Below are 15,495 nucleotides of genomic sequence, written 5' to 3' on the forward strand. Positions count from 1 at the left end.
GTGTTTTGTGGTGAAAAAGTGAAATTCTCAAAAGCAGTTGCTATTGCCCTAACTGAAAAATTACATCCAACTCCTCCAATTAGTGTATAATACACTATTATTTTAAAAAACTATAAAAATTAAATAAATTATGAAATGTAGTACATTTGATTGTGCTGAAATGAGCCAGAATGAAAGCTGCTGCAAGTGTGTGGCTTAACTGGTAGACTAGTTTACACCTGTGAGTAACTTACTGACATAAGAATCCTTCCTATTCAAGGGGACTAACCATGTCAATAAAATTACATGTATGTGTGGATAAAGTTATTCAAAGGCCTACTTAAAGTTAAGCATGTCAGATAACTGGGCTTTAGGTGAAGTTACGGCAGAATAAATGCAGAATTCATTAACATAAAAGATACTTTCAAATTTGTCTTTTCATTGGTTACAGTTGGTTGATTACAGTTCATGCCCACTAGAAAAAACAGGTAAAAACTCTGTAAACCAAAATAATGTTCTTCTAGGGCGCTTGCGGGGCGGGGGGGAGCGCCGGCCCCGGGCGCGCGGCGCTTGGCGGGGGGGCGCCGGCCCCGGGCGTGCGGCGCTTACGGGGGGAGCGCCGGCCCCAGGTGCGCGGCGCTTGGCGGGGGGGAGCGCCGGCCCTGGGCGCGCGGCGGGCGGGGGGGGCCCTGCCCCCGGGCATGCGGCTGGGGGGGGGCGCCCCCGGGCGCGCACGTGTCTCCGCCCCCTGGCGCCCGGCGGGCGAACGGCCACGCCCCCTGGCGCCCGACAACCTGAAAAGGTTGGGGACCACTGTTCTAGGACATATCAGAAAAACTGTAAAAAATCCTCTCACCTGCGTGGCCTAGTTCTTGGGGACATCATTTCATTTCCAAGTATATGGTATCTTCTTGCTTCATGTAGAAGCTGATAACACTCTGGAGATGTCTGGATCAGCTGGTCCACTTCCACTGTCTGAACAAAATAATTAGGATGTAATAAAGGAAGTCTCACATGTGTCAGAAGTTCCTGTAACATTGGCCTTCTCAGATCAACGGAGCGGTAAACCCAGCGCATGACTGCTTCAAAAACCATCTCTTCTTTACTGATCACCAGTTCATCGCTACAAATATAATCAATGAGCTCATCTTTGCCAAGCTCAAGAAATTCTTCATGCTGAGAAACATCCTCAAATGTCTGTAATGCAAAATTCTTGCATTTGGTGAAGAGTGTCTTTAGTGAGTGCGTATCAGCAAAACGCTGGATTCCCAGACAGTTACAAGCATCCAACTGCTCTTCCAGAAACTTGGCACAGGCATCACGCAGAACACTAATTTGAAAGAGACTTGATGTTTCAAAGATATATTGCACATTCTCTGTAGTGATTTTCACCTTGCCAGTGTACACATACTGTAAAAAGCAATCCATAGCTTCAGCAAAAATGCCATTGATCTCCACCAACATTTCTCTGCTTTCTCTGTGATCATTGCAAAACATAGCTCTGAAATAGCTACTGCAGGCTGAGAGAACAGCTCGATGGCAGGGAAACTCTCTTCCTTCCACACAGATAATTACATCTGTGAACAAGCGGCTGTCTCTAAACTCGTTGAAGATCTGGAGTATGTTTTCAGCATGAGATGATCCTGAAGAGAAGTCAAAAAACTCATGACCTGATAAGGACTTTGGGTCCATTTCAAAAACTTTACGTTTGGTTGCAGGGGAATCACGGACCCCGCTATCCTCTCTATTCAGTCTGCGTCCCAGTATTAGTACCATTGTTACATCCGTTGTCTATAGAATCATTGAGAAAAGATTTCTGTGTCTTCTTTACGGTGTTATGGCTAGAAGAAGTAAAACATTTTATAACCTAATCAGTTGATTCTGACAACTAATGAAATTAAAGAATTATGAAATTTATGAAACTTACATAAAATAAAACAAATAGCTTGATAGGTCTAAAATTAGTGTAATTTACACCGTGAAGGTCAAAAGTTATTATTTGGCAAATGATATGTGACATCAAGCAATACAATCAAACATATCCTACTGTAATGCATACGCCAAGGGACAGAGTTAAGGTTGCTGTGGTAAACATAATTACAAATACCCTAGACCAGGGTGAGCAATAATTTTTGAGGGGGGGGGACACTTCATGAATTTTGGTATGCAGTAAAGGGCTGGCTCCAGGCTCTCAAGAAGGTGTGACAAAATGCAGGACAATGTAGCACTTTAAAGACTAACAAGATGGTTTATTAGATGATGAGCTTTCGTGGGCCAGACCCACTTCCTCAGATCAAATAGTGGAAGAAAGTAGTCACAACCATATATACCAAAGGATACAATTAAAAAAATGAACAAATATGAAAAGGACAAATCACATTGCAGAACAGGAGGGGGATGCGGGGGGGGGGGGGAAGGAAGGTAAGTGTCTGTGAATTGATGATATTAGAGGTAGGGAGAGTGGGATGTTTGTGAGTTAATGGTATTAGAGGTGATAATTGGGGAAACTATCTTGGTAATGGGTGAGATAGTTCAAGTGTTTGTTGAGTCCTTTAAAGGACCATTAACTCACAAACATGCCACTCTCCCTACCTCTAATATCATCAATTCACAGACACTTACCTTCCTTCCTCCCCCCCCCCCCCGCATCCCCCTCCTGTTCTGCAATGTGATTTGTCCTTTTCATATTTGTTCATTTTTTTAATTGTATCCTTTGGTATATATGGTTGTGACTACTTTCTTCCACTATTTGATCTGAGGAAGTGGGTCTGGCCCACGAAAGCTCATCATCTAATAAACCATCTTGTTAGTCTTTAAAGTGCTACATTGTCCTGCATTTTGCTTCAGCTACCCCAGACTAACACGGCTACATTTCTATCACTATTCAAGAAGGTGTGAGACTTTGGCTAGAAGGGGTGGGACTGAAGGTTACAGAGAAAGAGTGTGTGAGTGTGAAAGAGAGACGGTCTGTACCAGAGACAGACTTTGTGACATAAAGCGAGTGAGTGGTGGCACAGAGACCAGAGAGTGTATGTGGCACAGAGACACTGCGGAACAGACTGGGCGTGTGCAACAGTGTAAGTTTCTGAAAGAAGCCATGCACTGTCTCTTTAAGACAGAGAAAGCTGTCTTCTGTTGTATCCCTCCTCTGCAGAAAAAGGGCATGGTGGGGAGGAAGTGCGTGTGTGAGAGACCGAAAGAGAGCACTGGAATCTTAGAAACAGGGCACTGCCTCTTAAGATGGGGACTCCTCCGAGTCACTTACTATCCATGCTTCAGATTGGAGCAGCTCCACTGTGTGTATCTCTCTCCCGGACTTTGACTCTGCAGAGATGGGGTACAGGGGTAGAGGAACACCCTGACTTCAGCACTCCCCTCTCTCCTCCATTACCCCTTCTCCCGCTCTGCACAGATAGCAGCAGAATCCTTGCCTGCAGGATGGAGCAAGGTAGGGGGAGGGGCAGCTGAACACACGGTGCCGGCTGTGGCTACATCTACACTACAAGGCTTTTGTACAAAAACAGCTGTTTTTGCACAAAAACCCGCGGAGCGTCCACACCTCAAGGGCATTTTTGCACAAGAAAATCTACAATCAATCACAGAACAGAGGGCTTTTTGCGGTGTAGGTAAACCTACTTCTGTGCCTCTGTCTTTGAAATGTAGCAAGAACCCGGGGTGAGTGGGTGAGTGGGGACTGCTTCAGTCCCCCCTTGCGCCATTTCCCTGCTGCGCCTCTGCCCCACCTGACTGCCCCCAGATATGGTGCTGAGGGAAACTGGCTTTTAAGCCAGCTCCCCACCTCACCAGCTCCCTTCCTTGATGCCTCTGAAACTGAGGCAGCATGCAGGGGGAGTATAGCGGGTCCTCGCTATAAGTCCAAGATATGTTCCAAAAAACTTGGACTTATAGCGAAACAACTTAAAGCAGGGATTTTTTTTCCCATGTCTGACTTCGATTTAAGCAAACAGGGGGGAGTGTTTCACATGACTTACAGTGGGGAATGGGAGGACTTATAATGCATCAGTTCCTACAAAAGTCAACGACTTTAGTGTGGAATGGATGTATACCAGGGCAACTTATTCCTGGATTTTAAAATCAACTGGATTAAAGCCCTACCACAAGCACTGAGAAGCACTCGTATGCTAACTTTCGTCATTCTGAATTCATGGAATTATTTTTGAACTTTAAGATATACATCAAAGTATTTTAAAACTTGTGCAAAGGATTCTTTTTAAACAGGATTTTTAAGACATTACATTCATTTCCTCTCATTCCTCACATACAGAGATAGCAAATGCAATTTCTCAGTGTTGTCTTCGAGTCATCATTGTCAAGTCCAAGTCAAGTCTCAAGTCACCACAGTTCAAGTCTCAAGTCAAGTCCCTAAAGTCACTTTCGAGTCAAGTCCCAAGTTGAGGCTCAAGTCTTAATTTAAAAAATGTCAAGTCACTTTTGTACAAGCCATCAATATCTGCATTTTCGGACAATTATTTCGCCAAGTCAATTTAACAGAATTAGCAAGTCTCAAGTCAAGTCTCAAGTCACAAACAATGAACCCAAGTCGAGTCTCAAGTCTTAAGTCACATTCGAGTTCAAGTCGTGGGACTCCAGTCAACAACTCTGCAATTTCTAACAGTAATTTTATTTTCTGATTGGCTGGTGTCTTCAGAGCCACATATTACTGGACCAAAGTCTGCTTACATCATCTCTTAATATAGAACAAAATGACCTATACTTTTTTTTAAACAGACTTTTTATAAAGTTAACTTCAGAAGGCACTATCTTGACAAAAGCCACAGTCAAAATGACTGTATTACAGTTTCTTTGCTCAGACAATTTTAAAAAGGAACACTATAAATATACCAGTATATCATACAGTCACTTTTTATATAGAGCTCAACTCTGTTTCAGACAAAATTTGAGGAAATGTTAACAAATTATTTACAAGATAGAAAATAAGTTTGTTAAGGTCATATCTAAACTACAAAATAATTATCCTTAATTTGAATTAATACATGGATGTGACAGGGCGCTCGCCCTGCACTGGCCCTTTAAGAGCAGACCCCGGCCTGAACCAGGGCCGGGGAGTTTAGCCCAGCTGAGGCTGTACTAGCCCATTAGGGCCCAGCTGGGCGCTATAATAGAGAATGGGCTGCTGCTGTGGGGGGAAGCAGTGAGAACCTGGCTGCTGAGGGAGGAGGAGGCTCCCTGGAGTTAGGGCAGGGCTGGGGAGGCCAGGCAGGGCTAGGGGAGCTCTGGCCCGCAAATCCTCAGACTGCAGGGCTTGAAGGAAGGCCCGATGAAGGAACATCAACCCCCGGAAGGGGGGCTCAGAGACAGACTTGGGCACTGCCGGAGGGCAGTGTGGCGAAGAGGACGCCGCAGCCGCGAGTAAAGAGGGGAGACACCACCCCAGAGAAGGCACCCTACCTGCCAAGGGAGCCAATTCCGGAAGACAGACGGCAGGGGGATACGGTGGTGAGTGCGAACCCCCTCACAGATGGTGGAGAATGTGGGCACGTGCGGTCCCCCCCGATACAAGGGGGCTACTTTGGTGAACTCGGGCCATTGGGCCTGCTGCCCTGCGACCAAGGGGGCTGGTTTGGACCCGGGACATTACAGAACGAGATGGACATTTATTGGAGGCCGTGGGTGGCCCAGCCTGCCGAGCAGCAGAAGAGGCTGGTCAGGCCGCTGCAAGGGTGGGCACCCCGACTCCAGGGACACACAGGCGCCAAGGGCTGGGAGCCCGGGCCTGGACTTCCAACATGTTTCTCCTGCGGACATCGGGGCCACAGGAGGAGGGAGTGCTGCTACTGGGTCAGGGAAAGGAGGTCCCACCCAGATAGGATGGACGGTGGGAGAGTCCCCCCTGTGAAGGCAACAGGGGGGTTACGAAGGTGTTGGGCCTGTGGGGAACCTGGGCACCGGAAGAGGGAGTGCGCCAGGGAGACCTACAGGGCACCGGCTAGCCCGAGAGGAGGGGCTAAGCCACAAAGGGCCTGGCGGAGGGCCAGGACCCAGGGGAGGCACAAACAGTACTTCTACTGCCACGCTGCAGGCCACATAAAAAGGCACTGCCCCCAGGGAGGGGGGCGGATGGCCCAGAAAGAGAGCCAGCGTAAGGCAACTCCCCAGGAGGGAGTGGGGGAGATAAGAGCCTTTAGGAAGGGGAAGGCTGAGGCCCGAAGGCCTAGCGCAAAATGGGGAACCCGCCTCAGGATAGGCAGGGCTTCGGTGGGAACCCAGACTCCAGCTGTGGTCGAGAGGACCACAGTGGGAGTCCAGACCCTGGAAGAGGGGAGTAGGCTGCTCCTGCGAGTGGAGAGTCTGCGGGAAGAGAGGGACACCCTACGGGCCCAGCTAAGGCGTACATTGGGGTGTTAGGGTACTTCCCTCCCCCCCCCCCCCGGGAGAGATACTTAAGGGGGAGGGTGTGTGACAGGGCGCTCGCCCTGCACTGGCCCTTTAAGGGCAGACCCCGGCCTGAACCAGGGCCGGGGAGTTTAGCCCAGCTGAGGCTGTACTAGCCCATTAGGGCCCAGCTGGGCGCTATAATAGAGAATGGGCTGCTGCTGTGGGGGGAAGCAGTGAGAACCTGGCTGCTGAGGGAGGAGGAGGCTCCCTGGAGTTAGGGCAGGGCTGGGGAGGCCAGGCAGGGCTAGGGGAGCTCTGGCCCGCAAATCCTCAGACTGCAGGGCTTGAAGGAAGGCCCGATGAAGGAACATCAACCCCCGGAAGGGGGGCTCAGAGACAGACTTGGGCACTGCCGGAGGGCAGTGTGGCGAAGAGGACGCCGCAGCCGCGAGTAAAGAGGGGAGACACCACCCCAGAGAAGGCACCCTACCTGCCAAGGGAGCCAATTCCGGAAGACAGACGGCAGGGGGATACGGTGGTGAGTGCGAACCCCCTCACAATGGATTACATTGTGATTTTTTGTCTAAAGAATACCGTTGCATTCTATATAACGTTTTCAGTACAGTTTCTTAAAGCATTTAGTTAATATTGTGTCATTTGATATTTTAATCTGCATCTCTCTATCCAATTTATTTTGCAACAGTTTTATCCAGTAGTGACATCTGCTAGGCCTGCAGGCAGGGAGCTGCTCAGGGCCCCCACTGGTTAACCAGTAAACATCACCTGTGAAGGATGTTTTCACATCCCTAAACCAATGCATAGATTAACACAATTTATTGGGGAAGAGGTAATATGACTTTTGTAAAGGGAAACATGGCCCACCAATCTAGTAAAATTCTTTGGGGGAGGTGTCAAAAAACATGTAGACAAGGATGATTCAATTGATACTGTGTTGTTGAACTTTCAGAAAGCCTTTGCCAAGATCCCTCACCACAGACTCTTAAACAAAGTAAGCAGTATGGAATAAGAGGGAAAGTCTACTGATGTATTAGTAATGGGTTAAAAGACAGGAAACCAATGACCAGAGAGAATGGTCAATTTTCACAGTGGAGAGAGATAAATAGCAGGTTTCCCCAAGGATCTGTCTTTGGACCAGTGCTTTTCAACATAAATGATCTGGAAAGGGGGTGAATACTGCGGTGGCAAAATTTGCAAAACAATACAAATAATTCAAGATACAGGCCGTCCTTGACTTTATGATGTTTGACTTACAATGAACAGAACTTACAGTTCTGAATTGGCACCCTGATTTGACTTATGGAATTTGTTTTGATTTTACAATGCTCAGTACCACAGGGCGGTTCCAAATTACAATGTTTTGACTTATGATGAAATTTAGGACCAATTGTATTGTAAATCTGAAGAATGACTGCCAAGAGATACAAAGGGATCTAAAAAAAATGATGACAAGGTAACTGGACACTGGATTTATTGCTTATTACAACAATCGTAACCCATTAGTCCCCCCTCCTCTTTTGCCCTTTGCAGAAGTTTTAATAGGCCACTGTACCTTGAATGGTCCCTTACAAAATGTGCTAAACAATCTTTTCCACCTTGCATTTAGTTGTGATGCTTGGAGTACCTTCCCCAGACCAGAAGAAGAGCTCTATGTGGCATGAAAGCTTGTCTCTCCCATCAACAGAGATTGATCCAATAAAAGGTATCACATCCCTCACCTTGTCTAATATCCTGACACTGACATGGCTGTAACTACTATGCATATATAAGTAACCAAATGTCAGATGAAATTGAATGTTGATAAATGCAAAGTAATGTGCACTGGAAAACAATCCCAACTATAATTATAAAATGATGGGGGTCTAAATAGTTGTTAGCACTCAAGAAAGATCTTGATGTCATTGTGGATAGAGTTCTGAAAAAAAATCTACTCAAAGTGCAGGAGGAATAAAAACAGAATGTTAGGATCCATTATAAAAGGGATAGAAAATAAAACAGAAAATAGCATAATGCCACTATATAAATCTGTGATACGCCCACACCTTGAATACTGCATGCAGTTCTGGTTGCCCCACCTCAAACAAGGATACATTAGCATTGTAAAAATTACAGAGAAAGGCAACAAAAATGATTAAAGATTAAGAACAGCTTTCAAACAAGGAGAGATTAAAAAGACTGAGTGTTCATCTTAGAAAAGAGATGACTAAGGGGGAATATGATAGAAATCAATAAAATCATGACTGGTGTGGAGAAAGTGAGTAGAGATATGTAATTTACTCCTTCTCATAATGGAAGAATCAGGGGTCACCTCATGAAATTAATATGCAGCAAGTTTACTATAAACAAAAAGGAAATACTTCTCCATACATCCCACAGCCAATTCGTGGAATGTTGTGAAGGTTAAAAAGATAACCAGATTTAAAAAATTAACAGAGAAGTTCATGGAGGATAGGTCCATCAATAGCAATAGCCAAGATAGAAAGGGATGCAATCCTGTGGTCTGGGTGTCTCTATGTCTTTGACTGCCAGAAGCTGGGACTGGATGACAGGGATGGATGACATAATAAACTGCCCTGTTTTACACATTCCCAGCCACTTTTGGAAGACAGGCTACAAGGCTAAAAGAACTATTAGTCTGATCTAATAGAATCATTCTTATGTTCTTAGGTTGATGCCCTAACCCTTCCACTTTTACATGCATTAAGACTAATTATACAATAAGTTCAGGCTACTCAACATGAGAAAAAATGTAGCAGAATTTGGATTTACAACAGCAGTAAAAAAGGAAAGTGCAACTGTGAGAACATAACTATAATTCTAAGTGCCTGATTTTTATATAGACTCATGTAAATCAGAAGTAATTTCAATGAAGTTACTGGATTTATACCCAGGTACAACTAGCATGGTTTACACAGAATCAGAACCTTGGTGTTTAGCCTAACAGCACAAAATGCTGTTCATCTTATTCCTGTAAGCAATCTTATTGATTTCAATGGGCATATTCATATAAGTAAAGAAAGCAGGATTTGGTTCTTATTTATAAATTATTGACAAATTTAAGTTTTAGCATGCATTATATAGTGTAATTCATAATACTTGTCAATCTTTTTCTTCCACATATCCTAACTCAAAGAAAGGTCAGGGTTTGGTTGTGTCAGGACAATGCGGTGTGTCTGGAATTCAAATGTTTCTCATAAAATGGAAAGGGAGGTGTCTAGTAGGAGAGAGTTATTCTGTAGAATGACCACAGGAGGGCAGCAAGAGGCCAGAGATGAGAGCGGGGACAGCTATAACACCACTGGGCCAGCAGGGAGTAGGAGTGGAGAAAGAGACAACTATCTACTATATATTTCAGAGAGTTTGTCTGTCTGTCTGTGTGTCCCCAAGCTGGGAGACATGCATCCCTGCCCCGGCTGTGCGTGCTATCCCAGGTACTGTAGGCAAGGAAAGGCATTGTCTTCCCAAAACTGCCTACACTCCCTGGCCACTGGAAAAGGCTGGGGCCTGGCTGCAGGGGAAAGCTAGAGCCGTGGCGCAGCAGCCCAGCTACCCGGCCACCCAGGAAGGCTGGGGCCATGGCTCCCGCGTCACTGGGAAAGACTGGGACCATGGTGTGGCAGTCCTGGTCCTCCAGGTGGCCAAGGACCGGGCTGGGGTTGGGTGGGACTTAGCTCCATGGGGAAAGAAAGGTTGCTAAAGGGGCGGGGCCTCAGGAAGGAGCATGGCGGGGAGTGAGGGTGGGGGGCAAGGCATCTGAAAATGTCAGTGGTTATACATTTATTTAAAAAATGCTTTTAACATCCCTAGTACGAAGTTGGAATGCAGAAGTGGGCTCACGGTACTGGCTCTGAGGGGAGATCAGGTCTGGGTGAGAGGTTGGGGTGCTGGTTCTGGAAGGGGGGTCAGGCTTAGGGCTTGAGAAGTGGGAAGGGGGGCTGGCTCTGGGAGGGGGGTCAGCACTGGGATAGGGGTTTGTAACTGCATCTATACTAGGGGGCTTTTGGCAGTATAGAAATGTTGTAAGAAAAAAAAAGGACACCCCTACCAACATAACTATATATTGGTAAAAGTTTTAATGTAAACCTGGCTTGAAGTCTTGTGTCATCAGGAAAACAGGCCTTTTTACCATGTTAACCAACACAGGGTAAAAACAAAACTCAAATCCATAGAAGAGATGTTAAATTTAGATTAACGAACTAATCGAATAGTAGATCATTCCCAACAGAATATTCTCAAAATAAGATACACAATTTGAGCTGCGCAAATTGTGTATCTTATTTCAATGCTATTTCAAAATAGCTCATTAAATTTTGAAATAAAGAGCATTCCGAAATGTCCCTTTCTCCTCGTAGAATGAGGTTTACAGGGGCATTGGAATAGTGGGCCCAAAATAAGAGGCTTGCTGTGAAGATGCAAGATAGCTATTTCGGGATACTCCATTACCCTGAAATATTGTTACAGTTTAGACGTAGCCTAACTTTGCTCATTCTACTTTTAAAATATGATGTTCAAAAGGAAGAAAAGGTTTGGGTTTAGTGGTTGTTGTTTTTTTTTTTTTTTTTTTTTTGCTTCATTGTGACATAAAAAGTCATAAAAAAAAATTTTCAGTGATTTTAAGGGTTTTTTTCCCTTGTTTGTTATTTTACACTAGAAATTCAAGTCTTGCATGCTCTTGAAATCTGCAAGAATTGATCAGCAGTACACTAATACTATTCCAAACATGTCAGTTCAATGGGATTTCCTCATGTCACATTTAATTTAAACCAGTGGGAGTTTTGAGCACGTAACAATGGCAAAATAGGTTTTATACATGTTTATTCACTTGAAAATGTCTATGTTAAAAAAATCTTATAAAAACAAGGAAATAGAAGGAAAAGATGCATTGAACCATCAAAGCTGTGACGACAATGGACAAAAGCCAGGAAATTGAAGGCTGATATTGTCAGTTTACATTGCTAACTTTTTCCTGTTTGCAGCCACTTAAGTTAATAATGGAGGTTGGGTTACTTATTTTTGTGATTAGTGCTGTGATGCAATGTTATTTAAATACAGATTTTGCATGTTAAAAATGTATTTCCTGAAACAGGTGTGCTATTTCATCAGGTACTTCCGAAGAATTTTATTTATACTTTGTGCCTTGACGTCTAAATGCATATAAGCACATTTATAATCCAAAAGCATTTTAAAGTTCTTGTTTCCCACCCCTTTTCCCTGTATACATAATCAAGAGTGAAATGTCAAAGTACGCTATAAAAGGTTGCAACATAACAGCTTGCTGAGGTCAATGGGAGTCTTGCCTAAGGGTAAGTCTACACTGCACCCTTAGCTCAAAATAAGCTACGCAATTTGAGCTATGCAAATTTGCATAGCTTATTTCAAGTTAATTTTGAAATAGCTTATTTTGTAATTTAGCACTGTCTACACAGCGCCCAATTTCGAAATAAACTGCTATTACAAAACATCCCTTAATCCTTGTGCAATGAGGTTTACAGGGATGTTGGAATAGTAAGCCCGTTATATTTCAAAATAACAGGCTTGCTTCAAAGACACAGAATAGCTATTTTGGGATACCGGATGTATCCCAAAATAGTGCTGCAGTGTAGAGGTACGTACCCTGAGTTGCAAAGCCCATATGGTGATATCGCCAGTGTACTCATTACTTGTTTACTCTAAGTACTGTCAGTATGAATAGTACTACAAAAACAAAAGACTGGTAACACCTTCCTTTTGTATGAGTTACCAGACTAGATTACTTGCAATAGAAACAATATCTATAAAAAGAGTTGTGTTAGAGTGATTTGGAATTATCCAGGACATTCAATTTGGGACAGAAAACATTTAATTGCTAAATATCCCCTTTTAAAACTAGCTTAATCCCACTTTGGACTAGTCTGTACTAGAAATTTAAAAAAATGGATGCACTTGTATATGTTTTAGAAATGAACATAAGAACATGAGAATGGCCGTACTGGGTCAGACCAAAGGTCCATCTAGCCCAGTAGCCTGTCTGCCGACAGTGGCCAGCACCAAGTGCCCTGGAGGGGGAGGACCGAAGACAATGATCAAGCGATTTGTCTCGTGCCATCCATCTCTAGCCTCTGACAAACAGTGGCCAGAGACACCATTCCTACCCCCTGGCTAATAGCCTTTTATGGACCTAACCATTTAAGTGGTTTAAATGACAGTTCAAACTTAACAAATGCATTACAAAACTAGTTGGGAGATTTTGTTCTACAAAAGAGGGTCAAGACATTAGACTGTGTCTAAACTACATCTCTTTTCTCAAAAAAAGGGATGTAAATTAGACACTTTGAAATGGCAAATGAAGGCAGGATTTAAATTTCCCACGCTTCATTTGCGTAATGGCAGCCACAGTTTTTTTTGAAAAGCTCCTTCTCAAAAAAAAAAAAAAAAAACTGTGGCTGCCATTACGCAAACGAAGCGTGGGAAATTTAAATCCTGCCTTCACTTGCCATTTCAAAGTGTCTAATTTACATCCCTTTTTTTGAGAAAAGGGATATAATCTAGATGTACCCTTACTACAGGTTTGATCTGACTGATCCAGGATCCTCAGAACCTGACTGGTCCTGGAAAAGGGGGTCAGGGCTCTCCTGGGGTCACCGGCCTCCGCAATGGCTTCCCTCTTGGCCACTGGACTGATCTCATTCCCCCCTCCTCGAGGCTGCTCTCCACTGCTAGCCCCTCTGATACTGGACTCCCAGCCAACAGTGGCTGGGGCTCGCTGGTTCAACAACATTCATGGTACCTTTAACCAGTTTTAACTGAGCTGATTTTTAAAATTAAGAGATTGGGCCTGCCAATTAACGGGATGTTAAACGGGGGGGGGGGGGGAGGCTGGAAAACATATAACCGCTTATTTTTAGCGGTTAGACGTTGGCAGGGCAAGGTGGCTTTTAAGCTGGCTCCCTGCCTGCTCTGCAGTGCCTCTTTCATCAGAAGCTGTGTGTGTGTGTGCATGTGCCCGTGCGCACGCGTGCAGGGGGCAGGGAGGGCTGCCTGTACCTGTGCAGGTTAACCCAGGGGCCAGACACACAGTCACATGGTGACATCCCTACCTAACACACCGGCTACGTCTAGACTGGCATGATTTTCCGGAAATGCTTTTAACGTAAAAGTTTTCCGTTAAAAGCATTTTCGGAAGAGAGCGTCTAGATTGGCACGGATGCTTTTCCACAAAAGCACTTTTTGCAGAAAAGCGTCCGTGGCCAATCTAGATGCGCTTTTGTGCAAAAAAGCCCCGATCGTGAAAATGGCAATCAGGGCTTTTTTGCGCAAAACAAATCTGAGCTGTCTACAGTGGCCCTTTTGCACAAAAGTTTTGCGTAAAAGGGACTTTTGCCCGAATGGGAGCAGCATGGTATTTCCGCAAGAAGCACTGATTTCTGACAGTAGATCGTCAGTGCTTTTGCGGAAATTCAAGCGGCCAGTGTAGACAGCTGGCAAGTTTTTCCGGAAAAGCGGCTGATTTTCCGGAAGAACTGGCCAGTCTAGACGCAGCCACCATGTATATAAGCGCTGGTGCTGCAGCACCTTGAAGACCAGGCAGACGGGACCATGAGCTTTCTGGGCACGGCCCCTTCTTCAGCTGCAGACTCGCTAGGCTCCCCCGCTGAAGCGTTGACCGTGAACCCGCAGCCCCCGGTCAACAGGCAGCTCTGTGGAGTCTCCTGCGTTCCTATTTACAGCATCGCGCCGCCACACGACGCCTGGGCACATTCCCGCCCGCTGCCCCCAGGCTGCCGCTGGAGACAACCGCCCCGACCCCCGCGGGCCCTAGCAAGGTGCGCACGCGCGCCCTAGCCCAACGGGCTCCCTCAAGGCACCAGCCGCGGTTGCCACGTGCGCACGCGCGCGCCCTCCAGCTCACCTTCACCCGGGGCAGCCTTAGCGACAGGCCGCCTCCCTCCCAAATATTGCTGCCCAATCAGACCGAGGCAACTCCGAACAAGGTCCCGCCCCCAGCTCCCCTGTAGCCAATCGCCACGACCCTTAACACCCCCCCCCCCCAGCACCGCTGTTGTTATGAGTTGGAGGATGAGGGAGGAAGGAAGGATCCAAATTACGAAATACCTGCGGGGGGGGGGGCACCCCCACTCTGCCTCCCTGGTGGTTTGTGGTGTGAGGGGGAACGTGGCTGCCCGCTCCAGTGCTCGGTCCGGGGAGGGGTCAATACGACAGGGGGTCACCCCTGTGACGGCTCGGTCCCACCGAGCTCCCACACCCGCCACCGGCCGCTGTCCCACCGCGCCGGCACAGGGACTCCCGGCGGCCGCCCGGTTCTCTGAGAGCCCCGCGCCGGGGGCCCGGCCGGTCCCCGTGCGGCAGAGCCCCGCGCCCCCGGACAGCCCAGCCTCCACCCCCGAGCTGGGATCGAACCGCGCCTGCGCAGCGGATGCTGGGGGGGGGGGGCAGGGCGGGAACGCGACACCCTCCGATGCCGAAGGGGGAGTCGGGGTTACCCCACGGCCACGCACGCCCGGCCTCCTGCCTGGGCCGCTAGCTGTGGGGCCGTCGGGGCTGCTACAGCCGGGGTCGGTGCCGCGGATGCTGCTGGCCGTAGCGTCCGGGCTGCTGTGCTTTACATCCCGCCAGGCTGGCAGCTGGCAAGCCGGTGCCTCCTGGCCCCAGCGTCTGCCGGCCCCAACGCGCCGGGGGGGCATTCGCTGGCAGCCAAGCCCAGGCGCCGCTTACCTCCCAGTCCGGGCTCTTGCTGCTGGGCCGCCGGGCTGCTCTTGCTCTGCCTTTTCTGTGGTTAGGTCTGTGATCCTAGCTCCGGCTCAACTCAAAACAAAGGAGACCCTGAGAGACATGTGACCTGCCAAAGCCAAAACACATGATGTCAGTGACAGGCCAGCCAGTGGGAGCCCAGCGGCAGAAGTACTTGGGAAATGTAGTTCAAGGAGACCACAGCCTCTCACAGCCCTGTCACGTTTGCCTGCCCATTTTAGTCCAGGGTCAGAGTTGAAGTTGCTATTTTAAACCATTAACATCTGGTAAGGGCCAACTTTTCAGAAACAATTGCGCCATTCATCTAAACTATAGATACCAGTAAATGCCTGAGTGTAAGTATAACTTACTCATGAATTTTTTGAATGGAACCAGAACTAAATAGTACAACTG

General features: G+C 46.8%; 2 protein-coding genes across 5 annotated transcripts in view; one reads left to right on the plus strand and one right to left on the minus strand.

The window, feature by feature from the left end:
* The window catches only part of KLHL24 (kelch like family member 24), a 40,050-nt gene extending 24,819 nt beyond the window's left edge, over positions 1 to 15,231 (minus strand). For 3 of the 4 annotated variants that reach the window (XM_075937468.2, XM_006125197.5, XM_075937466.2), the window contains exons 1-2: positions 15,067 to 15,225; positions 836 to 1,820 (exon numbers count right to left, since the gene is read on the minus strand). In XM_075937468.2, the coding sequence (XP_075793583.1) occupies positions 836 to 1,755 (920 nt within the window). In that variant the 5' untranslated portion in view covers positions 1,756 to 1,820; positions 15,067 to 15,225. Of the gene's footprint in view, positions 1 to 835; positions 1,821 to 3,244; positions 3,411 to 15,066 lie in introns of all 4 variants that reach the window. The other variant, XM_075937467.2, reaches the window with a different exon arrangement.
* The window catches only part of KLHL6 (kelch like family member 6), a 78,232-nt gene continuing 69,341 nt past the window's right edge, over positions 6,605 to 15,495 (plus strand). The window contains exons 1-2 of the mRNA XM_075937469.2: positions 6,605 to 6,874; positions 7,961 to 8,056. The gene's annotated coding sequence lies outside the window, so the exon portion shown is untranslated. The remainder of the gene's footprint in view (positions 6,875 to 7,960; positions 8,057 to 15,495) is intronic.

This window comes from Pelodiscus sinensis, chromosome 10 (assembly GCF_052426305.1).
Source record: "Pelodiscus sinensis isolate ZL-2025 chromosome 10, ASM5242630v1, whole genome shotgun sequence".
Classification (NCBI taxonomy): domain Eukaryota; kingdom Metazoa; phylum Chordata; order Testudines; family Trionychidae; genus Pelodiscus; species Pelodiscus sinensis.